Genomic DNA, 27,301 nt, shown 5'->3' with positions numbered 1-27,301 from the left:
CTATGTTTATTTGGCACTAGGCCCAGTATATTAAAAACCAAATTTTATGCAATTTATATAGTAGGGGGTCCCTGCTCATCTCGCCATCAGTTTGGGGGTCCCTGGCCTGAAAAACGTTGAAGACCCCTGAAATAGACACTTTGTTGGTAACATTTTAAAATACATGACAATGTTCTAGAAAAGCAAATGTTCAGAACTATGACTGTAATAACACTAGGTCGTCCTCCAGGAACTGCAGTGCTTTAAAGAAGGTGTCAACAATCAGTCACCCTAGATATCAGAGAGAAGATATTAAGACACATAATAATAATAGATAATTAAATATTTCATCAAAATTCATGATAAAAAGAGAGATAAGTGTGACCATATTTTCAGTCCTCGATTGTCAGGATGGATTAACTATCAAACTGAAATAAAAAGCAGTCTGTGTAAAATCCTAGGAAACTATCTGAACAATCACACACACATATGTATAACACTCACTTCCAACATCTGTTCTGGCCATTTGTAGGACAATTTATTGTCATAGTCTAGTGTTGGATGGATATGGGTACAGGCCAGTCAGGGGTTGCCAGAATGGCAGGGTATAGGAGTATGATTGAAGGGCAAAGTCATATTGGGGAGAGAAGCTGGCAACCGCTGGCATAAGATGTGGCTGGTGTGGGTTCAGTTGAGGCATGGTCAGGTGGGTTGAACAGTGATTTGCCTTTTGACCTTGTAGACCTTTAAGGTGGTTCTCTGCCCCCAAGTAAGGTAGTTGAAGATCTGTGGCTGAATGTTGTATAGACGGCTGGATGGGTGGTGGTTTGGACAAGACATGCATTCCTTTATCTTTTTTGTCTGTGAAGTGCAAAGGAAGCACTCTGAGTTTATTGGGGGACTGATTGAGTTCCTGACCGCTCCTCATATAGACTTTATAGGTTGGCTCATGGGTAAGAGGCAAGGCTCTGTAAAAAGGATGGAGGGACACTGGTAAGAAAACATCCTTGGATTTGGGCATGACTTTTGTGAAACTAGAAGCTGAGGACACCCAGGACTGGGTTAGTATGGGACGTTTTCGAACAGGGGGCCGGAAACCCCCCCCTTGGCTCTCAGGGCTCCAGGTGTGGAAGGCTCTTTCACTGGCAGCAGAAGAGGAACCGGGTTGGTTTGGGCTTGCCTGAAGAACACCTTGGTGATGGTGCAGGTGACGGTTGTCCAGATGTGTTGGGTAACAGCTTACAGGTTTGCATAATGCAGGCCTGCTGGGTCCTGCAGGAGGAGCAGAGGACTGGGTCCTTTTCTTTGAGTCTGTGGATGAGCTGCTGATGGGGTTAGTCGTTGTTAAGCATTCGTCAGATGAAAGTGAGTTAGGTGAGGGGCTGCGAGAGCATGTGCTAGAGGGTGAGGACAGAGGGAGTGGGGAATCATCCACAGAGTTGTGGGCACTGCCTTGCACTGAACAGTCTGGGGAAGGAGGACACTGGATAACCGATGGCCTCTTTGAGCTGTCTTCTGCCTTTGGATTCTTCAGGAGACACAGACTGGCCTGTGCCAGAAGCTTCTTCTTCTCCAAGGGAGAGATGATCCCAGTGGGGCCTAAAGGGGCAGGAAGGGGAGGCTCATGGACTACAAGGGCAGTTGTCTGATCATCCCCAAATTTCTTCTGGGATTCTGGGCAATCCAGGTGGGATTGGTCCTGGTAAAATGCCCAGGGACTGGAGTGATGGCATGTCCCTGGCTGACAGTGGTGGCCACGATGTGCTGTTTCCTGAGGACATAAATGTAGCATTCATTTAACACCAGCATTCATTTAACTTTAACACCACTTAGAGAGAACAGCATGGGCTAAAAATGGCAATAAATGTACAATTGAAAAATGCCAGTGAATTCAGATGAGGCTGACGAATTGGACACCAGGTCAGGGCTCAAGGCAAAGTTACAGGAGGATTTTAATGAACCTGCAGGTTTCAGATTTTAATAGTGAGCTTATCCAACATTCAATCTTGAGGCTGTGAGACAAAATGTGGTAAAAATACAAGGTAATCATCATCATTATCATATTACATTTATGCTATACTTATTTGCATTTAATAATAGTAATAGTTAATAATATGGTTATTAACTTGCTGTATTCATAATTGTTATATTTTAATGTTTATTGCAACTATTATTAATTAAACCGCACCTGAGTAGTCAGTTTTGATTTTGTACACAGAATAAGACCAATAGATCCTTTATATATTGGATTTGCACTTTGAAATCGACAGGGTTGTGTAAGGTTGCATTCATAATAGTCTCCTCACTATGCACTTATGTGATGACATTATACTGTCTGGAGACAAGTGGCTGAAAGTGTGGCCTAGAAGTGTGTCAAAAACAAATGCCAACAAGGCTTTTCATCTGTGAATTATCTGGACTCATAGATTGATTCATTTGGAATTTGGATTCCAAATACCTTTAATGATGGGATTGGTCCTACCTACATTCAGCCCATTTCACTATCTGGCAGACTCAAGCAGTTTGGGTAAATAAAATACAGTAAAAGTTACCTCTATGTTGCCCCAACAGTGGAGCAGACATGATAAAATGCATTCAATGTGATAACATGTAATCTCAGTTATGGGTAAAGCAAGATATTTGAGGTAGGAAAAGGAAGCGGCTCGATGGGTTTACTTTGCCCTTTTCAGGGGGACAATGTGATGGTGCCCTGTAGAACAGGGGTTCTCAAACTTTTTTGGGCCAGGGACCCCTTGACGGTCGAAAAATATTCCGGGGACCCCCTCATAATTGCATCCCAAATAAAATCATATAGGCTTATAGCTATTTGTAATCAGTGGCGGCTGGTGACATTTTTTTGAGGGGGGGCGCAGTTCGGCGGCGCGGTTTAAATAGCACTCCACAATGAGAAGAAAACAGGTTTTGAGTAAAACATTTGTTACTGAGGTTAAAGGACTGCATATTTCTGCTTTCACTACATGGCACTGCATGAGATGGTACATATGGGTGTGGTCTGCAATGGGAATAGGGACCAATCAACACTGCACTGGATTACATCAATATGAATGCTTGTTACACTATAACAATTACACATAACCAATATTATTAAGTCACATATCATAGTGGACATTACACTAAGCAACATAGGTCTCATTCGTATTATATTTACAGTATTAGCTGTATGAACCAATCCTTATTACATAAGTCAATATAAGATCACCTATTAGAGAACATGCTAATGGCTACTATTATGCTATTTATTATGCTAATCGCAAATCGCTGCTAATAGCAATGTAAATCCCACTACTAACTTCATGAAACACACTTACTTTTATCAGGTACGCACACAATGCCTCACATACGAATTGAAACAATGATGATTGGAAAACTAGGCACTCAGTATGTTTAACAAATGAACTATTACTGCCACTGAATTGGCTAGGAATGAAATGTATCGATATATAACTGTTAATCTTAACTGAGGGAGCTACACACGTCACGCCATTACTAACGGAGTCTTTTGTACAATATTTAAAAAAAAAACAAAGCTTTATTTCAAGAACACACAGTGCTCAACACTATCCAATAACAACTATCAAAAAACTGTAACTTGAAAACGCATTACTCACTGAACAGCCCTCTATCAGCTCCGGTTAGCATTCAGGCTGGAGAAGTAACTAGGTCCTCCCGCGATCAGTGGTTGTCTGTATTTTTTAAATCCGGACGTTCCCTGTGTTTTAATTTCTTTTTATCGACATCTGATCGTCGATTGAAAGGTGTTCCACGTATAGATACAACTGAGTTTTCAGTCGCCATACTCTCAGATTAAAAGTTTCTGCTGGCTATGATTCTGGTAGATATGTAATATTTAAATCTGATGTGAGGGAATCACAAAAGGTCTCTGATTGGACAGTCCTGTCAGCATGATATATAAGAAACCCTTTCATTGGCTGGGGGCGCAAGTGAAGTGCGCCCATGGCTCGAACTGTCATCCGCCAATGAGAAGCTGTCCTTGCTCAAATGTTCCTGCCCCTTTTTTTGGCTTCCATAGACTTCCACTTGGCCGGTGCCCACAGGGAGGAGTGGCTTCTCTCTCAGTGATAACGAATGGCAATATATTATATTTGGTCACATTTAAGTGGTTTTTGACAGGGGCTTACGGTCTCCGGCACACATTTAACGCTTTAAAACAGTACATTTCTTATTAAATTATTTGATATATAATGTTTTGTTTTTTTTTCATCTCAAAATTGTAGGGTGGGCGGCGCCCCAGCGCCCTGTATTGACGCACCGCCACTGTGTTATATGCTTTTGGACTCTATTACTCTCTAAATTCATATAGTACTAATACCACAAGAGTTTAGATTTTTTCATTTGATTATATTTGGCATTACTTGACAGTATGTAGGATGATTTTAAAATTATCTTTTTGTAAAATGTGCTGAGAAGCTAAATAATGTTTTTTTTATTAATAAATTGTAGGGTTTTACAAGAGATGATTCTGAAGATTTATTTTGAACAAAGACATTAACAAACATGAAACATTAACAAACAAACATTAACAAACATGAAATCCCCACACAAATCACTTAACAAAAAATATGATTCACTTTTTTCAGTGGTGGTGTGTGTGTGTGTGTGTGTGTGTGGGTGTGTGTGTGTGTGTGTGTGTGTGTGTCTGATCAATTCAATGAGAAGGGTGTGCCTGTCTCTCAGCACATAGTCTCTCCACTCTTGGTGCACTGGATGACAAGGTGATTCTAAGATCATTCTCAACTTCTCAACGAGCTCTGTATTTGTTTTTCATTGCAGTCAAAGTCGAGAAAGATGACTCACATAAGAAGGTCGTAGGAAACGGTAGCAATATTTGCATGGCCTGTGCTGTTAGTTCGAGATACTCAAGTGAGAGGGAGGGCCAAAAGTCCACATGGCTCTCCTGCTTGAATCGGGCTTTCAAAGTCCGATCACAGGACAATTCGATGAGCTCCTCCGCTGCTTTGATGGTGAGGCTACGTGTAGCTGCTGGAGCAAAGGGATCACGCACCCAGTCCCAAGCATCCGTGTTTACGTCAGAGAAGTAGTCCGCAAAGTGTTTGCTAAGTGCAGTGAGGTGAGAGGTGATTACCTCTTTAACTACAGTCCCTGGAAGGTTGTTTGCGTTTAGAAAGTCAGTGAGCTGAGGGAACATCTCGGTCACTCCATCTGACAGTCGACTTCTCCACAGTTCAACCTTTTTCATGAACGTAGTCATTTTATCACTCACATCAAGGATGGATGAGTAGCGTCCTTGGACGGAGAGGTTGAGGCTATTGAGAACGCTGAATACGTCCACCAGATATGCCAATTTGGCAACATACTCAGGGTCGGAAAAAAACTTGCCTATGTCGGGCTTTTCCGTTCCCAGAAACTCTGCGACCTCTCTTCGTAGCTCGAACACCCGCTGAAGGACCTTTCCATGGGACAGCCACCTCACTTCAGTGATACAGCAATGTGTCTTAGCCCGCATCCATTTCCCGACACAGTTGCCCAAACAGACGCGACTGCTTTGGCCTCGACTTCACAAAGTTAACTGCAGCCACAGCTGGGGGGGGGGGGGGGGGGGGCTTGGAGGGGGGTCTCGCCCGGGGCGTATTTCCATGTAGAACCGCCACTGATTGCGCCCATATCAGGCGTAAAATAGCAGCTGTAAACATAAATCGGTATTTACAAAGGAGGTGCATTTGAGTAGAAGCGCAGATTACCGCTGCTAGGAGGGTATAATGGAAAGTGGGTGTGTGCCGCAAAGAGATGGGAGGAGAGGTGTTAAGTGCGCCTAATGATGTATTCCGTAGTATTTACTAAAACTGCCTGGCAAGAGTGCGTCTCAAATCTGCGGGATAATTATGCGCCTCATAAAAGCAGGTCTTAACCAGGAAGCACGTTTTGATTGAGTCTGAAAACTTTGATATGGCAGCAGTTATTAGAGCAAGGCGAAGACACAGACAAAGACAAAGACAACGCGCAGAAAGAATTTTTTCAACACGACTTACACTTTTCCCATTTCCAAATTGTAGAGCCAGATCAGCATATTCATTTCACCTTCCATGTTTATTTTGACGTTATAACCCAAATCAGTGCCAAGGCAACCGAACGTCTGAACTTCAGTTTCCCCTGCCCTGTCCACACTACAAATCCAGTTTTCAAATGTATCCGCCGAGGGCAGCGTTTTTGAAAAGCATGGTTTTAAGTATTGGAATACACCGTTTTAAAGTAAGGGGTGTTGTGTATACCTACCAGACTTTTTAACAGGATGCTATGGGCAGTTAACCTGGCTATTAACTATCCTAGCTATCTCTAGCTTTGGGAACCATCTTAACAGTTTGCAGTTGCCTGTGTGTGATAAATTCATGTTAATATGTCTGAAAAAATATTTATGAGATTCTATATTTACCCGGGTTAGTTTGCTGTAACCTTGTCAACCAAAAGCTCTAATTCTAACTCATCATCCATGGTGGCAGGAAAACGCAGGCTATGTCTACCCTATTTTAGCGGGGCGCTATTAACACTAATGGGCGGGGTAAGGCGGTAATGACATGACGACGTTCTTGTTTGATAAATAGGATGCAAAATACCGTGCGTGCTTTGGCAAAGGCGCAGAGCAGATTAAGCTGTGGTCGCAATGTTAGTAAATGAGGCCCTTAAGGCGCTCACATGCTTATCCGATCGTGCTCTCCGATCTCACGAGGCACGCATTTAAACGCCCTCCTTGAAGTGGGACCACACCTTTGAGCACCTCGGAGAGCCATCTGGAGCACCTCTTGAATTTTCTCACTATCCGATCCGACTATCCGATCCGAGCTGTCCGACACCCCTAGCTAAAATGACGTTTCCTGTTTCGTTCCCTATGACAGCACCTCCGTTTTTAAAAAATCTCTGAGAGATCGCTGGGAACCTGAGGCTGGAGGTCCAGGAGTGCATTAGGAGTTGGAGGAAGATCAGGGACAAGTTTGTAAAAATGAAAAAAACTATGAAGGGCACCAGCGGCGATGCAGGAGGAAAACCGACATCTCCCTTCTTCCTTGCTCTATCGTGGCTCTCGCCGCATATAAAGCATAGGGAGACGTTGTCTAATTACAGCAATAATAAAAACATTTCTTGGTTTTCGAACAGCCTCTTTGTGTTTGAGTTAGCAGAGCATGCAGTGTAAATGATTAAATTGTAAAATAACCTGAATTGTAGACGTAAAAAAGCAGAACTGTTTGTGTGGTATAATAATAGAAAATATTCGGCAATAACCGCGAGCTTGGTCATTGTCGTTAGTAATTCATTTCACAACAACAGCCTCTGATCATTAACTGAAAATACACGGATAAAAACAAACGATTTCTTATTTTATAGTTTGTTGTTGATGATGTAATGGCCTTGTAACATCATAATAAACCGTTGGTAATCTCCACAGCCCCTCGTAGAACCATGCAGGTAGAGGTGAGTCGTACAATCATCAGATTAGAAAGGGCGTGTCTCTCGTGAAGTCGTACGAGGTGAATTGGATAACCATGCAAATGCCTTTAGTCTTCTGAAAATGTTTCAAAACAGAGTAACATATCCGGTGACAGCCAAGTTTCAAGAGTTTCTCCTTCTGAAATGATCATTATTAGTCATAAGTTGATGGTGGTTGTGACAGATCCTAATCCGTGCTTAGTGCAAGGTGTCAGAGGCACTGCCAATGAATAGCCATACCCTGGAGCGCCCCCTGGTGGAAATTATAAAGAACACCAAGGTCACCGTCATGAATGACTCTCACCTGGTAGCACTGACCTCTGTCATCATGAATTGTTTTGAGCGACTAGTCAAATCATTAATTTGCTCGCACCCTGGACCCTATGCAGTTTGCATGACGGTCAAACAGTTCTACAGATGACGCCATCGCCCTGACTTTGTGGACCTGGGACTTAACACCTCCCTATGCAGGGAGATCTACGACTTCCTGATGGGGAGTCCACAGGTGGTGAGAATAGGTTAGGGATGGGAAGATTCACCGGTTTGCACCGATGCATCGGCATAAAAGCTCACAATGCGATGGCCCGGATAAAAAATGGGTGCACCGGATACAATGTGGGATGAACCGCGATGCATCGTACCTAAAAATTTTGCATCTGTATAATTTTATATTTAGATAGATTCCCCCTTCGGTTTCCTAAGCGCGCTCTCATCTCCACTGCTGTCAGTGGCAGATTCTCGTGAAGTGTCGCAGCCAAGTATCGCGCTAGTTGAAGGCGTGTTCGGGAGAGAGTTACCATGGCTGATGAGGAGTTATACGTCCCTAAATCTTGCAATAAATCTAAGGTTTGGCAACACTTTGGCTTTACAAAGAAAGATGGGAAATTTTATAAGACCCATGCAAAATATGTCTAATGTACTAATTTAGGTACTCACCTGAAGAGGCGCCATGGTGAGACGTATGGCTACAGTGGCTACCTCAACAAGTTCATCTAGCAAGCAGACTGAGCAAAGTATTTCCACTTGTTTTCATGCCCCGCTGGCTACCAACTTGTCTTGTTCAAAGGCAATAACCGAAGCCATTGCCTCTTTTATTTGTAAAGATATTCAGCCTTACAGTGTTGTTGAAAACGAGGGCTTCCAATACCTCCTAAACATTCTGGAGCTGAGGTACCACATCCCGAATAGAAAGCTATTCACAGATAAAGAAATCCCTCTTCTGTACGAAAAAGTAAGGCATGAAATAGCTGAATCGTTGAGCAATGCCCAAAGAGTTGCTATTACTGTTGATGGTTGGAAGTCTCACTCCACTGACTCGTATGTCACAGTAACGGCACATTACATCGATGACGAGTGGGTTTTGCGAAACAACGTCCTTCAAACCAGACCGTTCAACGAGGCTCACACAGAGAATAATCTGGGACTTTTACTGAACGACATTTGTTGCCAGTGGAAGATCAGAGACAAGAACCCAGCGTTGGTCACTGACAACGCTAAAAATATGATACTGGCTGGAGTTTGTGCAGAGATAAACCCCCATGTGCGATGCATCGCGCACACACTCAATCTGGCCTCGCAAAAATCCCTGAAGGTGGACAGGGTGTCAGAGCTTCTGGTGAAAGTGAGGAAGATGACAACTTTTTACAGAAGCCCACAAGCAACTGAGGTTCTATGTGAAATGCAGGCCCAGTTACACATGCCAAATCACAAGCTCGTCCATGATGTCCCCACAAGATGGAACAGTTCCCTTGACATGTTGTAGCGTTTTTGGGAGCAGCAGCCTGCTGTGTTGAACACCCTTCTGTCAAGGAACATAAAGAGGGGAGAAGGATTAGCCAGCCTGACAGAGGAAGACGATTACACTGATCCCAGAGGTCATCAAATTGATGTCCCCTCTGAAAGTGGCAACCACACTCCTCAGGGAGGAAAAAAAAACACCATCTCAATTATCTCCCCAATCCAGGCCCTACTGCAGAAGCATTTCCAGCCAGATGAGAGTGATCTACTGGAAATTTCTCTGATGAAGGAGCGATTCAGACAGGACTTTGATGGTCGCTACACATATCTCCAAGACCTCCTCTACTATGCTGCAGCGCTTGATCCACTGTTCAAAGACCTGGCTTTCTTGGAAGACCACAGCACCAAGGACATGATATTCACAAAGCTAACAGCAGAGGCGGTGATGATGGAGGAAGAGGTAAGAATATACTCCATAAACCGTAGCTAAACTCTCTATTTGTTACTTCAATTTGCCTGTGTCTTCTTTAAATTGTAAAAAGAAAATCTAGCAGCTAGTCTCCTTTATACTGATTTTTGTCAGGCAAGTGACAGTGGCACACTCAATGAGTGCCAGGCAGGTGAAGCAGAGGTTGACAGGAGTCCCCACAAAGAGGAAGAGAGAGGTTTGTTCTGATAGGAACTGTGCCAAAAGTTATAAAATAATGTTTTAATATGCATTTATTATATATATATACACTACCGTTCAAAAGTTTGGGGTCACCCAGACAATTTCATGTTTTCCATGAAAACTCACACTTGTATTTATCAAATGAGTTGCAAAATGGATAGAAAATATAGTCAAGACATTGACAAGGTTGGAAATAATGATTTTTATTTGAAATATTAATTTTGTTCTTCAATCTTTGCTTTCTTCAAAAAAGGCTCCATTTGCAGCAATTACAGAATTGCAGACCTTCGGCATTCTAGCTGTTAATTTGTTGAGGTAATGTGTAGAAATCTCACCCCACGCTTCCTGAAGCACCTCCCACAAGTTGGATTGGCTTGATGGGTACTTCTTGCGTACCATACGGCCAAGCTGCTCCCACAACAGCTCAATGGGGTTGAGATCTGGTGACTGCGCTGGCCACTCCATTCCAGACAGCATACAAGCTGCCTGCTTCTTCCCTAAATAGTTCTTGCATAATTTGGAGGTGCGCTTTGGGTCCTGTTGTAGGAGGAAATTGGCCCCAATCAAGCGCTGTCTACAGGGTATGGCATGGCGTTGCAGAATGGAGTGATAGCCTTCCTTATTTAAAATCCCTTTTACTTTGTACAAATCTCCTACTTTACCAGCACCAAAGCGTCCCCAGACCATCACATTACCTCCACCATGCTTGACAGATGGCGTCAGTCACTCTTCCAGCATCTTTTCACCTGTTCTGCGTCTCACAAAAGTTCTTCTGTATGATCCAAACACCTCAAACTTTAAATTCGTCCAGAATACTTTTTTCCAATCTTTCTCTGTCCAATGTCTGGGTTCTTTTGCCCATATCAATCTTTTCATTTTATTGGCCAGTCTTAGATATGGCTTTTTCTTTGACACTCTGCCTATAAGACCAGCATCCCAAAGTCGCATCTTCACTGTAGAAGTTGACACTCACGTTTTGCGGGTACAATTTAAAAAGCTCCCAGATGAGGACCTGTGAGGCGTCTATTTCTTAATCTAGACACTAATATACTTGTCTTCTTGTTGAGTTGTGCACCCGGGCCTCCCACTTATCTTTCTACTCTGGTAAGAGCCCGTTTGTGCTGTTCTCTGAAGGGAGTAGTACACACCGTTGTAGGAAATGTTCAGTTTCTTCGCAATTTCTTTCCTGGAATAGCCTTCATTTCGAAGAACAATGATAGACTGGCGAGTTTCATATTAAAGTTATCTTTTTCAAGCCATTTTGAGAGTATAACCGAACCCACAAATGTGATGCTCCAGATACTCAACTGGCTCAAATGAAGGCCAGTTTTATAGCTTCTCTCACCCGCAAAACAGTTTTCAGCTGTGCTAACATAATAGCACAAGGGTTTTCATGGGTTTCTGGTCATCCATGAGTCTTCTAAGGCGATTAGCAAACACAATGTACCATTATAACACTGGAGTGATAGTTGCTGGAAATGGGCCTCTATACACCTGTGTAGATATTTAATTAAAAACCAATTATTTCCACCTAGAATAGTCATTTACCACATTAACAATGTAAAGAGTGTATTTCTGATTAAGTAAAAAAAACAGTGCTTTTCTTTGAAAATAAGGACATTTCTAAGTGACCCCAAACTTTTGAACGGTAGTGTATAGTTATAAAGTATTATTTAAACTAGAAAATGCATTTCCTGAAGGAAATACCAGTGCATGAAATGCAAAGGTTAAGAAAGGAAGAAGAAAAGAAAGAAGAGTGAAAGAAGGAAAGAAGAAAGGAAAGAAGAGTGGAAGAAGGAAAGACAAAAGGAAAGAAGAGTGAAGAAAGGAGAGAAGAGTGGAAGAAGGAAAGAAGAAAGGAAAGAAGAGTGAAAGAAGGAAAGAAGAAAAGAAAGAAGAGTGAAGAAAGGAAAGAAGAGTGGAAGAAGGAAAGAAGAAAAGAAAGAAGAGTGAAATAATGAAAGAAGAAAGGAAAGAAGAGTGAAGGAAGGAAAGAAGAGTGGAAGAAGGAAATAAGAAAAGAAAGAAGAGTGAAAGAAGGAAAGAATAAAGGAAAGAAGAGTGTAAGAAGGAAAGAAGAGTGAAGAAAGGAAAGAAAAGTGGAAGAAGGAAAGAAGAGTGGATGAAGGAAAAAAGAAAGGCAAGAAGAGTGGAAGAAGGAAAGAAAAATGGAAGAAGAAAATAAGAAAGGAAAGAAGAGTGGAAGAAGGAAAGAAGAGTGAACACGAGTGGCTCTGGATGAAGAGATAAAGAGAGAGTGAAAATATTGAAAAAAGGAGATAAAAATGGAGTGAAGAAGAGAGATTGAGTGTGAGAGAAAGTTGACAGAGAGAAAGATGGAGAGATGGAGAGAAAAAAAATAGAGAATGGATGGTGTCTTAATGTTCCTGGTTACAGTTAAATTGAGAGGGACAGAGAGAGAAGAGGTTCCTTTGATTTGGCACAGGTGTCAGTAAAGCACAGGTGCAAGCCAGTTTAAAGACCCTATTATGATGTCATAATGGCCCAATGTAAGTCAATGGGAGAAATTTATATTCGTTTTTCTTTAATATCTTAAAAAGTATAAAGTTTAGAAAAGTGAAAAATACATAGCATAAGTGTCGTTTACAAGACCTACGCGACAAAGTTTGAATGAAGTTTCTACGTTAAGCGGTTCGGCTGAATTAATCGCAGAAAAAGGTAACAAGAATAAGAAGAAGAAGAAGAAGAAGAAGAAGCCTAGGAATAACAATACAGGGCATTTCATGCACTGTAATAATATATATGGAATGGAACAAAAGAGTACTGTGGATTATCAGTTGTGTTAAAAAAAACATGTCAAAATTATGACATACAATACTATCTTACAAAATTATGACTGACAATTCTATCTTACTATATATCAGGGGTCTTCAACAGGAGGTACTGCAGGGGGGTTGCGAAATCTTTGGTTGATAAGATTTATTACAGTGCATGAAATGCCCTGTATTGTTATTCCTAGGCATTTTCTTCTTCTTCTTCTTCTTCTTCTTACCTTTTTCTGCGATTAATTCAGCCCGAACCGCTTAACGTAGAAACTTCATTCAAACTTTGTCGCGTAGGTCTTGTAAAGGAGACTTATGCTATGTATTTTTCACTCTTCTAAACTTTATAATTTTTAAGATAGTAAATAAAAACGAATCGAAATTTTCCCATTGACTTACATTGGGCCATTATGACATCATAATAGGGTCTTTAAACTGGCTTGCACCTGTGCTTCACTGACAGCTGCGCCAAATCAAAGGAACCTCTTCTCTGTCCCTCTCAATTCAACTGTAACTAGGAACATTAAGACACCTTCCATTCTCTACTTTTTTTCTCTCCATCTCTCCATCTTTCTCTCTATCCCTCTCAGTCTACTTTCTCTCACACTCAATCTCTCTTCTTCACTCCATTTTTATCTCCTTTTTTCAATATTTTCACTCTCTTTTTCTCTTTCACTCTTTTTTCCTTCTTCCACTCATCTTTCCTTCTTCCACTCTTCTTTCCTTCTTTCACTTTTCTTTCCTTTCTTCTTTCCTTCTTTCACTCTTCTTTCCTTTTCTTCTTTCCTTCTTCAACTATTATTTCCTTCTTTCACTCTTCTTTCCTTTCTTCACTCTTCTTTCCTTTCTTCACTCTTCTTTCTTTTCTTCTTCCACTCTTCTTTCATTTCTTCACTCTTCTTTCCTTTCTTCACTCTTCTTTCTTTTCTTCTTTCCTTCTTTCACTCTTCTTTCCTTCATCCTCTCTTCTCTCCTTTCTTCACTCTTCTATCCTTTCTTCTTTCCTTCTTCCACTCTTCTTTCCTTTCTTCTTTCCTTCTTTCACTCTTCTTTCTTTTCTTCTTCCTTTCCTAACTTTTGCATTTCATGCACTGGTATTTCCTTCAGGAAATGCATTTTCTAGTTTTTTTTAATATTTAAAAAAAATAAAAAATTCAACCACATTTTTTTTCCACAAATTTAAATGTCTTCCGAATCAGAATTGTATTTATTCCCTTTAAATTCACATTAACATAAATCCAACATATTGTAGCGAACGTATAAATTGATCGAGAAGTTAGTTTGACATTTTTTTGCTTAGATTTAAAAAAATAAATAAAGAGAAATAGACACCGTACAAGGCCAAAAAATGTTAATTGTAACTGAAAAATAAGTCTGAGAGGATTTGCGAGGTGTATGAGCCCCCTAGCTAATGTAAGCATGCTACTACCTACAATCGTAACAACTTGCTAGCGGTGTGATTGGTTTGTTGACCTGTCAATCTCCCTATAACATCTATGTTGTCAACACAACTCCGTCATCCGTTGGATCGTGTCAGTCAGGAGTTATTGAAAAGAAGATAGGCTACATCTCACTAATGTGGGAGGATGTGTGCCATCGACACATGCTTGAGGATTCACTGTCCCTTTTTTATGTATGATGAAAGTTGTTTTTTGACCTTGTACAGTGTCTATTTCTCTTTATTTATTTTTTTAAATCTAAGCAAAAAAATGTCAAACTAACAATTTATAGGTACAAACAAGACCATCTATGGAGTTTGGTCCGCCATCTTTTATTTTTGATCTTCGCGCTCTTTAGACTTGAGCAGAAACGCGATCTGATTGGCTAGTGCCTGTGCTGTCGTTTTTTCATGAAAGGTGCTGTGAGTGAACCGGTGCCCAGCTTGAGAGAGCTCCTGTGGGTAGCTGAATGTGTCGATTGGACTGAAAGATAACGTCTTCTCGATCAATTTATACGTTCGCTACAATATGTTGGATTTATGTTAATGTAAATTTAAAGGGAATAAATACAATTCTGATTCGGAAGACATTTAAATTTGTGGGGAAAAAAATTGGTTGAATTATTATTATTTTTATTTTTTTTAAATATATAAAAAAAAATCTTATCAACCAAAGATTTCGCCGACCCCCCTGCAGTACCTCCATGGACCCCCTATTGAAGACCCCTGGAATACACAATAACAGGGTAGCTATGTTTATTTGGCACTAGGCCCAGTATATTATAAACAAAATTTTATGCAATTTATAAAGTAGGGGGTCCCTGCTCATCTCGCCATCAGTTTGGGGGTTCCTGGCCTGAAAAACGTTGAAGACCCCTGCTATATATTATATAGTAAGAAAGTATTGTAAATCATAATTTTGACATTTTTTTTTAACACAACTGATAATCCACTGTGCTTTTCTGTTCCATTCCATAGATGATGTCCCCCCCAAGAAGACAGCCTTGAACCAGATGTTTGGGGATTTCCTCACTGCGAGAGCACCAATGAAGACCACAAAGGAGAGGGCTAGGGCAGAAATCTTAAAGTACAGAGAGAGGGATTCTTTAGCTTTGAGTGGTGATGTGTTGAAGTGGTGGAAAAAACAAGTGGATCTTCCACTGCTTTCAGCCTTGGCAAAGAGCTACCTGTCCATCCCAGCAACGAGTGTACCCTCTGAAAGAGTGTTTAGCACAGCTGGGGACATAGTTACAGCACAGCGCAGTTTGCTTCATCCTGATCATGTGGATCAACTCATATTCCTTAAGAAAAACCTTAAAATAGGACAAATGAGTTAAATTTAGTGTGTGAGGCAGTTGATCCACATGTTTAGGATGAAGCAAACTGTGTTGTGACTGGCAGGTATAGTGAAAAAATGTTACATTCAGAACACACTTATGCACATACACACACATACATGTTTTCTTTTGTCAGAAACCTTGTTACTGATTTGTTGTCTGACAAACAAAAATGTTACATTCAGAACACACTTACACACATACACACACATACACATACATGTTTTCTTTTGTCAGAAACCTTGTTACTGATTTGTTGTCTGACAAATAAATGAATCATTATGTACCATATTAAATTGCATAGAATTGTATTATTTTGCATCACATCTCGTTGAATCGCATCTAGTCGAATTGTATCGTGTCGAATCGCACTGCATCGTAATGGGGTGAATCATAACGTATCGCATTAGTAGCTGCTTTTATGTATCTAGTATCGCGATATTTGGGCCACGTTTCAATATTATTGCGATTCTTAACATATTGCGATACAGCAAGTATTGCGATTCGATTCTGCGATACATTGCGATTCATGGCCCCAATATTATTCAGAAGGCATTACAAAAAATTAGGAAAAGAAGACTGCTTAACTCACTTCAAATGTCACATTTAATTCTGCGTACAACATTATTTTCTAAACATTAAAAACAAGTGCCAAAACTTTTCCAAAAAGTTGCTGTGTTTTTAGCTGTTTGCACCACGGATGTGCGGTCAGGGGAGGCAGAGCATGAAAAGTAAAAAAAATATATATATATGATAAAATAAATTAATATTTCTCAACTGATCTGTGCTATAAATGTAATTTATCCATGATTTCAATCATTTTGAGCATTTGATATAATCAAATCATTGAATTTGAGCATGTCCTGTTCAAACAGACAGGAGACAGCGAGAAGATGAGGCAGTGACGAGCTGAGCCTCATCTCAGATTGCGCAATCCCTGACAAACTGGGTTGAGCGCATGCGTAGAACCTATTTAGTCTTGCTGATCTGACATTAACAATCTGCCGGAGCTAAAAGTTACGCTTCAAACGAAGCTAGAAGTTATGCTTCTCACCCTCATTCGCTAACATTCCATTGATGTAAGAGGACCACCAGTAAAACTGAATTTAATGGTATGAATGTCTCCTTCTTTACATATAAAGAAAAAAAAACAGCCTGTGTCACTGTGATCTGTCCTCTCGTCTGACGGCCTGACTGTATTTCTGCCGTTCTCATTCTGTTTTGCTTGATCCGTATAGGGACCGCTAACTCAAAATGGTACCTTGTGAGATGGGCTCTAAAGTTTGTCGAATTCCAACAGTACTAGATTTTCATTTGCCATTATTTGCAGATGGCATACTGTATGTCAAGGTCTTTACTTTCCCTTTTGTTGAAAACCGGAATTTACCAACACTTTCGATTTGAAAGAAGACAGAGCGTCGTGTACAACCGCTTGTAATGGTGACGCCATTTTCCTTTTGAATTTGCTGTTGAATGCACGACAACAAAGCAACGCAACAAGCGCCACCTTGTGGATGTAATATGCAAATGTAATATTATCAGAGTGAACTCCGAGAAAAACAATGGAGAAAACCCAAAAGTAAAACACATAATTATATAATTAAATATTGCAATACTTTGCACTACTGTATCGATATAATTGCGTTCGTAAAATATCGCGATACTGAACATAATCGATTTCCCCCCCCACCACCACTAGCGGCCACGCACAGTTCCATCCTCAACGTTAAGTTTGCTGACGACATAACCATTGTGGGCCTCATCACAGACAGCGACAAGTCAGCCTACAGAGAGGAGGTTGATACCCTGCCAACATGGTGAAAGGATAATAACCTCTCTCTTATCGTTAGTAAGACAAAGGAGATGAATGTGGACTATAGGAGATGGCAGGAGGAGGACCCTGCACCCCTACACATCAACGGATCCATCGGGAAAAGGACAGCTGCTTCAGGTTCCTCGGGGTTCACATCAGAGAAGATCTCTCCTGGTCTGCTCACACATACTAGGTGGTCAAATCAGCGGAAACATCTTTTCTTCTTGAGGAGACTGTGGAAGTTTGGCATGGGTCCTCAAAATCTGCTACAGATGCTCAATAGAGAGCATCCTGACTGGTTGCAGTGTTGACAGTGAGGTATGGGAGCAGCACAGCCAGGGACCTCAAGGTCCTACGCAGTGTGGTCAGGTCTGCAGAGTTCATCATCGACAGGGAGCTCCCAGCACTGCAGGACACCTACCATACATGATGCCTCAGAAAAGCTGGCAGGATTCTAAAAGACTGTTACCACCCATCCTACAGACTTTTTACCCTGTTGCCTTCTGGCAGGCGTTACCTGAGCATTCGGTGTCGTACACGAAGTCTGGAGATCAGTTTCTTTCCGAGGGCCATCAGGCTTCTAAATGGACAGTGATTCACTCTCGCCACTTTATTCACCAATTTTCACCTAGACATTTTCAACTACTGCTTGCACTATTGGTATTATTACACTACCCGTTATCCCCAAACTTGACTTGTCCCTCTGTAGTGTTTATTTAGTACAGTAAGTATATTAAGCATAACTTTTGTTTCTAGGTTAGTATAGGTTTATTATATGTGTAGTATATTGTACTGTATATTTATTTTCTATATTGAAATAGTTTGTATATTTATTATATTTTTAGTCCTACGTAAGTATGGGCTTATTATATGTTTATGTGTAACTTATGTTAAGAGTATTTATGTCAGGTTGTTGTTTGGTGTCTTGTCATAGGAATTTCAGTGCCCAGTCTGACCTGTGTTTATCTGTGCATCTGACAATAAAATACTTGAACTTGAACTTGTATTACTTCCTTTTTAAATATGTGTCTTTTTCCTAATGTGTTTTCTAGTATTTGGTAAGTGGCTTTGGACAAAAGCGTCGGCTAAAGGGTTAGGGCTATAACCAAAACCAAAGTTGGAACAGGGCAATTTCAAATGGGGAAAAAACATGTTTTGAGTTTCCTGCAACATGGTATTAGTTCAGGGAGAGTGTGAGTGTGTCGGGCACCTTAGAATGTGTCTTTTCTTTCCTCTCAGTCAGCTTCTTCCTCCTCTTGGCCTCAGGTTTGACACTCTTAAGGTCTGGGCTCTTCTTGTACAGTTTGCGAGGTTTAGATGGGGGAAGAGGTTTATACTCCTCTCCTCTTAGCTGTCTTTCAAAAGGTAGAACAAGCCTATAGAGAGACAGATCAACATCACCAACAGTGGTGTTAAGTTAGATGACAGTTTTAACTATTAGGTGCCAACACATTTAGATTACCCATTGAGCAGCAGGACAATTTAATATTTAGCAGAGAGATCAACTGTGCACCTTAATTTAGAAAAGTATTCTGGTCTATCTACCCTAAATGAGATGAGGGAAATGCACAAATGTATGGGCATGTGGTATATTAAAACCAATACTGTATGTTATATAATGTGATGGGCATGTGATATTCAGACCAATACTTTATGTTATATAATGTGTTGATCATGTGATATTAAAACCAATACTGTATGTTATATAATGTGTTGGGCATGTGATATTAAAACCAATACTGTATGTTATATAATGTGTTGAGCATGTGATATTCAGACCAATACTGTATGTTATATAATGTGATGGGCATGTGATATTCAGACCAATACTGTATGTTATATAATGTGTTGGGCATGTGATATTCAGACCAATACTGTTTGTTATATAATGTGTTGAGCATGTGATATTCAGACCAATACTGTATGTAATATAATGTGTTGAGCATGTGATATTCAGACCAATACTGTATGTTATATAATGTGTTGGGCATGTGATATTCACACCAATACTGTATGTTATATAATGTGTGGCGAACGAAAGGCCACAGAGGGGTGACTAGTGTCCATTCAATACTCTACTTTCCTTTTAATACCAAAGACAGCAGTTTGTTTAATGATTTGATCTCACCTCTCATAGGGCATGATTTACTAACAGGATTGCGCCCATTTCTGGCGTAAAATAGCGGTCGTAAACATAAAACGGTATTTACTAAGTTACTAAATATACTACTATTTACATTTGAGTAGAGTCGCATATTAACGCTTCAAGGGTGTGTACCTGCCAACAGGTGGGATGGCACGGAGACGTGGGTGGTAACGTAGGCGTGAAGCGCACTTTAATGGGAGGAGTGCGCCTAATGATGTATTGCGTGGTATTTACTAAACTGCCCGGCGAGCGCACGTCTCTGATTTGCGGGCTAATTCTCCGCCTCATAAAAGCACGTCTTAACCAGGAAGCGCATTTCCATTGAGTCTGAAAACATTGATATGGCAGCAGTAATAAGAGCAAGGCGAAGAAAGAAGACAGAGACAGCGCACAGAAATACATTTTTTCAACTCGTATAACACATTTTCAGTTAAGCGAACCACAAATCATTAGACGGTACAGGTTAACCAGCCACGCAATACTTCAATTACTGAACCAGATCAGAGACGACATCGAACCCTCCAACCGGAGATCACATTCCATTCAATCAGCTGGTAAACTCCGGACAACATTGCAAATATTGGCATCGGATCATTTCAAACAGTTATAGCATCAGCAGTTGGTATATCTCAGCCTTCACTCAGCCAAATATTCACCCAGGTACTCGACGCATTGCTACGGCGCACTGGTCAATATACATTTCCCCACTACGATAGCTGAAATTAAACTTTCCGAACGTAATTGGAGCCATTCATCGCACCCACATGCAAACAGTCCCACCTTCAATCCACGAACACGTTTAACGAAACAGAGAACACACATATTCAATGAATGTCCAGGTCATATATGATGCCAACATGACCATTACTTACGTGGTAGTGGTCTGTCCATGACCGTTTTATCTTCCGGAATAGTGCCATCTATCCATGATTGAGCAACAGTGATTTTGGAGAGGCCTGGCTACTTGGTAAATGTATTTGTTTCAGTGGGGATATATTGTAGTGAACCCATGTCCCTTGTAGAACGTATTAATCTCGCCATGTACACATCTATATTGTCGTAATAGACAGTTTATGCATTAATGCCACCAATAGCATATTATTTATAATCGTGTTCTTTTAAACATCTCGCTGTAGGTGATGGCGGGCAAAACAACAATATGACCCATTGAATCAGGTTCAGTGATTGAGCGAACGTGAACCAATATATCTATATCCTCTTCGCTGAACCTCCATGGTGGCAGTAGCTTGCAGGCAATTTCTCCAGTCTTTTAACGGTGCGCTAAATAATGATTGCCCAGCGCGATTCTGGCTTGATAAATATCACGGAAAATGCGGGGAAACACCATGCGTTAATGTGCGCCTGGCAAAGGCGCTGATTAAGCTGCGGTCGCAAATCAGGTCCTTACAGGGCGGAGTAAGCACACAGCGCCCAACGCGGATGTGGTTTGATAAATACCACGGAAAATGCGCAAAAACACCGTGCGTTAATGTGCGATCGCAGATTAAGCAGCGGTCGCATGTTAGTAAATCAGGCCCATAGTGTTTAATGACTTGATCTTACCTCTCAGTTGAATGATTTGATCTTATCTTTCATAGTGTTTAATGATTTGATCTTACCTCTCATAGTGTCTAATGATTTGATCTCACCTCTTGTAGTGTTTAATGATTTGATCTTACCTCTCATAGTTGAATGATTTGATCTTACCTCTCATAGTGTTTAATGATTTGATCTTACCTCTCAATGGGCCCTATTTTAACTATCAGAAACGCACGTAGGACAGCACCAAACGCAAGTAGCTGTGTGGACGGCTCTATGGCGCATTTGCTATTATAACGGCGGAAAAAACACACTTGCGTCCGGCGCAGATGTCAAATGGGTTGGTCCAAAGGAAGTTACTCAGCCATAGGTGTGGTTTGGGCGTAATATGCAATAAACCAATCAGAGCGTCATCTCACATTCCCTTTAAGAGCGAGGAGCGCATATTCCATAGCGGCTTGTTATTATAATGGCGGAATTACCTGGAGGAAAACCGGAAAGGTTCACGTATCACTTTTCTATGCAATATTCGTTAATTTAGCCAACTCTGGTTTTGAATATAGGGTACCGTTCGTGCGAAGGAAATCACCGGCAGATTGTCGCAGGACATTTCAAGCACTGATAAAGCATGCATGCGTTGGCTATCATAAAAGTATTTTATCATCGCGATGCAAATGCCATGTGTGTATAATAATAATCTGAATTAAAGTTCATGCTTGTGAAATAAATGCATTTAGATGTGCATGAGTGTTCAATTCATTGGGATGTGCATGTGGGCCTTAGTGGTTCACGTTGCTGTGCTCACAATTTCGGAACAGCGGGCTGTCGGAATAATGGGCTTTCGGAACATTGACATGGAACCATTTGATTCAGTTCTACACTACTGTTCCACCCTGTTCTATACAGTCCTATACTCAGTGGTGGACAGTAACAAAGTAAATGTAATTCGTTCCTGTACTTAAGTAACATATCTTTGTATCTGTACTTTACTCAAGTATTTCTATTTGGTGAGACTTTATACTTTCACTCCACTACATTTCAAAGTGAAACTTCGTACTTTTTACTCCATTACATTAAGTAAAACCTCTCGTTCCTTTTTACCAAAGCGAATCAAATAATGAAAGGTCAAAGTGAGTTCACAATCGCAATTTTTCTTCACGTTTGGTAGCACACGCCCTTAAAATAGCGTCTGAATACGCGCCACAGACTCTACACAATGCGCCTCTGACATTAGACTAGGTTTTTTCTGGTCTACGGCGCACTGTTCTTTTGAAACTGCAAAATACCACTTGTGCCTGAGAAACGCATTCTCTGTTCCGCCCCGCCCATTTCGGCGCAAGTTCATTTCGACGCGCGCCTCTGGAGGGAAAATCCCGCTGTGCCGGGTGCAAAATAGGAATGATACATGCATCGGTGACAATGTCAATTGCGCTGGGTGCAAGATAGGGCCCATAGTGTTTAATGATTTGATCTTACCTCTCATAGTGTTTAATGATTTGATCTTACCTCTCATAGTGTTTGCGGGTACAAGTAGCTGCACTTGTGCTTCCTGGACTTCCACCCAGTTCATCGTATACATTCTTCCACAAGCGTCGTGCAGTCACCTGTTTTGGCAAACCACACCAGTGATTACACTGGCACAACATTGACCCACAGCAGTGATTACACTGGCACAGCAGTGATTACACTGGCACAACATTGATCCACAGCAGTGATTACACTGGCTCATCATTGATCCACAGCAGTAATTACACTGGCACAACAATGAACCATAGCAGTGATTACACTGGCACAACATTGATCCACAGCAGTGATTACACTGGCACAACATTGATCCACAGCAGTAATTACACTGGCACAACAACATTGCAATGAATTCATGCATACCCAGAAGTCTGTCTGCCTCACAGACAGAAATGGTCACTTCTCAATTATGTATGTCAAAGTGTGGCATTATATGTGATAACTGTAGAGTGAATACCTCTATATAAAAGCTTGCTTTCACAACTCATGTTGACTACCTTGCTTAAAAGCTTTGCTCACAACTGGTCCTCTTCTGTAGGAATGAGTCTTGGTTCACTTTGAATGCCTGAAGACACATTATTGAGTCTGTTTGAATGTATGTATGTGTGTGGGTTGTGTTTGCGTTTTATCACTGGTGATTGCTATAGCACAAGCCACTGTATTATATACAACAAAGTTGGATGGCCAGCATTATCTGTCAGGAGGCAACAACACTGGAAGATATTTCTGGACAAACTATGGTTTACACTCATCTCTAATTGAAATGTCCCAGAGCTGGCTTTCACCTTATGAATTTTGAGTTAGATGCTACCTTTATATATTAAAATATAGAGAAAATAGTCTGCAATATTTGAAGTATTTCCTCTTCAGTCACAGTCAAGCGCTCAACTTGAAGACCATGGCTGTTTCGAGTGATATGCGAGACAATTGTATCAACATAAGTGGCCTACTGGTACCTTCTGCCATGACATTCAGCTAGATTAAGTGTCAGATAGCTAAAGTTTACCTCAATCATCAACATGTCTGGTGGGGAGCAACAGCATCTAACGTTAGATGCACTGAAGGAGGCTGCAAAACTAGGTGAAAGTCAGGCTGTGGAGACGATGGATGCTTTGAATGGGTCACACATCAATCATTTGGAATTGCTATTTCTGATCTTTAACTTTTAACGGCGCCATTGGAAATGAAGGTTTTTCCCTCAATGAGTTTCCTGAGGTTTAAATAAAGAAGATCATCATCATCTGAACACTGGTGTACCCTGCGTGCTGAGCCTTCTCCTCTACTCCCTCTTCACCTACGACTGCACAGCTGTACATGGTTCTAATACCATTGTAAAGTTTGCAGACGACACAACAGTGATTGGCCTCATCAGCAACAACGATGAGTCAGCCTACAGGGAAGAGGTCCAGCACCTGGCAGAGTGGTGTGCCAACAACAACCTGGCTCTCAACACCATGAAGACCAAAGAGCTATTTGTGGACTTCAGGAGGACCAAAGGTGGCGCACACACCCCGATCTGTATCAACGGGACGGAGGTGGAGTGTGTCGCCAGCTTTAAATTCCTGGGTGTCCACATCTCCAAGGACTTCTCTTGGACCCTGAACACCTCAACCCTGGTTAAGAAGGCTCACCAGCGTCTCTTCTTTCTGAGAAGATTGAAGAAGGCCCATCTGTCTCCTCAGATTCTGGTGAACTTCTGCCGCTGCACCATTGAAAGCATCCTAACCAACTGCATTTCAGTTTGGTATGGCAGTTGCTCTGTTGCGGACCGCAAAACTGCCCAACGCATCACTGGTTCCCCACTCCCCACCATCGAGGCTGTCCAGCGCAAAAGATGCTCCCATCCCAACCACAGACTGTTTGCCCTCCTCCCCTCAGGGAGGCACTACAGGGCCCTCCGTTCCCGTACCAGCAGGTTCAGAAACAGCTTCTTCCCTGTGGCTGTCACCCTGCTGAACTCTGCACCACGGTGATAGCCCCCCTGGCTACCCCACTCACACTCCTTCCTCCAGTGACTGTATTCCCCCCTCTACCCTGGCCTGACTGCCACACACCTCGCTCCAGCCACTGAACATTTGCACTAAAATTGTTCATTTGTTTATATCTATTTATTTAAAATTGTTGTCCATATCCATATTCAATCGTATTTATATCTTATCATGTCTCCTACCCCATTTATAACATCTACTGTCAACTTCACCTGTACTTCACCTGCACTTTACATATATCTATATCACATCAGCACTAATCACCACTATTGCTGCTCATGTTCTTACTGTTCATACTACTTATATCTTGTATCATACTGCATATTTCCTATGTATCTATGTTTATATTACCACTATACATTTGCACATACTTCTACTGTTTTTACTGTTCATACCACTTATATCTTAAATCATACTGTATATATCCTATTTATCTATTTTTATATTACCACCATACATATGCATATACTCTGCACTCTTCTGCTTTTGCACTTCTGGTTAGATGCTAACTGCATTTAGTTGCCTTTGTACTTGTACTCTGTGCAATGGCAAAAAAGTTGAATCTAATCTAATCTATCTAATCATAAACGTTGCTATGCTATTACATTAAATATCATTCAGCCACTAATGCTTTTCTACAGAGTGACTAGTGGGTCTACCTTAACTTCATCATTCAGACTTACACTCCCTCTCGCCCAAAGTGTTAGGCAGACATTTAACAAGGAACCTGTCATGCCACCATCACTGAATCACTTGCAGATATAGGCCTACATCGAAACCGGCGTGCCACAAGTCATTCACTAATTTGCACATCCAGACTGCCTCAATCTATGCTGAGTCAAAAACTGTGTTCCAAAGAAATGGGGAAGAGCCTATGATTGCTGGAATGTTTTTTAAGGGGAATGCGTCACCAGCCGTTACTATTCCCTACCAAGGTAAACCTGTGACCTTGCAAAGTAAAATTTTGGTTCTGCACAACAGTGCAAGCAGGACTGATTGCAAGCATAAGACCCTTTCCAGTATGTGCTAATAAACAAACTATGACACTCATTAGGCTACAGGTTAGTCCAACAGTTGAGAGTGCATCTAGTTCAAATTAGACATGAATTCTTTTTTTTAAACTTTCATTTTAAGATACCATTTAGTTAGGCTATAGATTTCAATAAAGCATTTTTATATGCTGCTGATGATGATGATGAAGGAGCATTTTAAAAGGCGGAGATCAAAAACCTTTCAGCTGTGCACAATTTCACCATTGTTTCTGATTTATAGATATCACCTCTATGAGAGTGTATATGCACATCGTTTGTGATTTATAAATGTCACATCTAGGAGAGTGTTTATGCACATTGTTTGTGATTTATAGATGTCAGCAGCACCAAGAGAGTGTATATGCACTAGGGATGGGAAGATTCACCGGTTCGCATCGATGCACCGGCATAAAAGCTCACGATGCGATGGCCCGGATCAAAAAAGTGTGCACCGGATACAATGTGGGATGAATCGCGATGCATCGTTTCTAACATTTTTGCATCGGTATAATCCGAATATAAATCCAATAATTTTATATTTAGATAGATTCCTCCTCTCTAACTGTTTCTTAAAGCCCAGATATGCAACAATTATACTTCCGGATTAGGGTTAGGATAAGCAGTTTAACCTTAAAATAACAGCTTAAAAAAATTGGGGCGCTACAATGACTTTTAATATGGAGAATCGCGTCCGTGCCATTGCGATAGCAGGGTCTATAGGCATATAACTGCGTTCTGTAGTTTTGCAGCCCGCCGACCTGACTTGTTTACTATTAGTGAGTAGCTTATTTGCCGTCTTGCTTTGTCTTATGTTGCACTTGCTTGATGTTCCACAGTGTAAGGACAGTCGTTGAGTAACTAGTTTGTCATAATGTCAAAGTCAGCTCATTTCAAGAGATTTCGTTAGTTTTAGCTGCTAGCATACCTTTAGCGAATAGCTATTGTTCCGTTGCGCTGCTTTAAGTGCGCTCTCATCTCCACTGCTGTCAATGGCCGATTCTCGTGAAGTCTATACTTTTTCTATAATCTCTATCTGTCTGCAATACCGCTGTCGTGCCTCTGCGCAACTTTGGCGCTCTCACAGGCAAAGACAGTGCGGCAACCCTGGATAAAGGACTGTTAACGGTTTGTTTTTCACCTGGAAGTCTCAAGAAATCTGGCACCTTATTCGCGTTCACAGTATCGGCCATCCGGCAGTAATACAGTACGTTTAGTTCACGTTCACCAAAATTATGAACAAGTTCATGCACTTTCTTTCAATGAACGCGTTCAGACACAACACTGGCGCTTGATCCACGTTTCAAAGACCTGGCTTTCTTGAAAGACCACAGCACCAAAGACATAATATTCATTAAGATAATAGCAGAGGCGGTAATGATGGAGGAAGAGGTAAGAATATACTCCATATACCGTAGCTAAACTCTCTATTTGTGACTTGAATTTACCTGTCTTCCTTAAATTGGAAATGGAAATCTAGCAGCTAGTCTCCATTATGCTGATTTTTGGAAGGGCAGTGGCACACAAAGGGGAAAATAGAGGTTTGTTCTGATAGGAACTGTGCCGAAAGTTATAAAACAATGCTTTCAGCCTTGGCAAAGAGCTACCTGTCCATCCCAGCAACAAGTGTACCCTCTGAAAGAGTGTTCTGCATAGCTGGTGACATAGTTACAGAACAGCGCAGTTTGCTTCATCCAGATGATCCACACGTTTAGGATGAAGCCAACTGTGTTGTGACTGCCAGGTATAGTTAAAATCCATTCAAAGAACACTTACACACATATACACACACATGTTATCTTTTTTATATACAGTGGTGGCCAAAATTATTAGAACACTA

General features: G+C 41.2%; 1 protein-coding gene across 1 annotated transcript in view; it reads right to left on the bottom strand.

Moving 5' to 3' along the window:
• Positions 1-523: 523 nt before the first annotated feature.
• Positions 524-27,301, bottom strand: part of arid5a (AT-rich interactive domain 5A) — a gene marked incomplete at both ends in the record, with an annotated part of 48,170 nt that continues 21,392 nt past the window's right edge. Inside the window, 3 exons of the mRNA XM_080854232.1 lie at positions 524-1,750; positions 18,447-18,612; positions 22,428-22,525. Coding sequence (XP_080710358.1) covers positions 524-1,750; positions 18,447-18,612; positions 22,428-22,525 — 1,491 coding nt within the window. The remainder of the gene's footprint in view (positions 1,751-18,446; positions 18,613-22,427; positions 22,526-27,301) is intronic.

This window comes from Sprattus sprattus (assembly GCF_963457725.1).
Source record: "Sprattus sprattus genome assembly, chromosome: 16".
Classification (NCBI taxonomy): domain Eukaryota; kingdom Metazoa; phylum Chordata; class Actinopteri; order Clupeiformes; family Clupeidae; genus Sprattus; species Sprattus sprattus.
The sequence above is the reverse complement of the archived record's forward strand: the minus strand, read 5'-3'. Positions and strand labels throughout refer to the sequence as shown.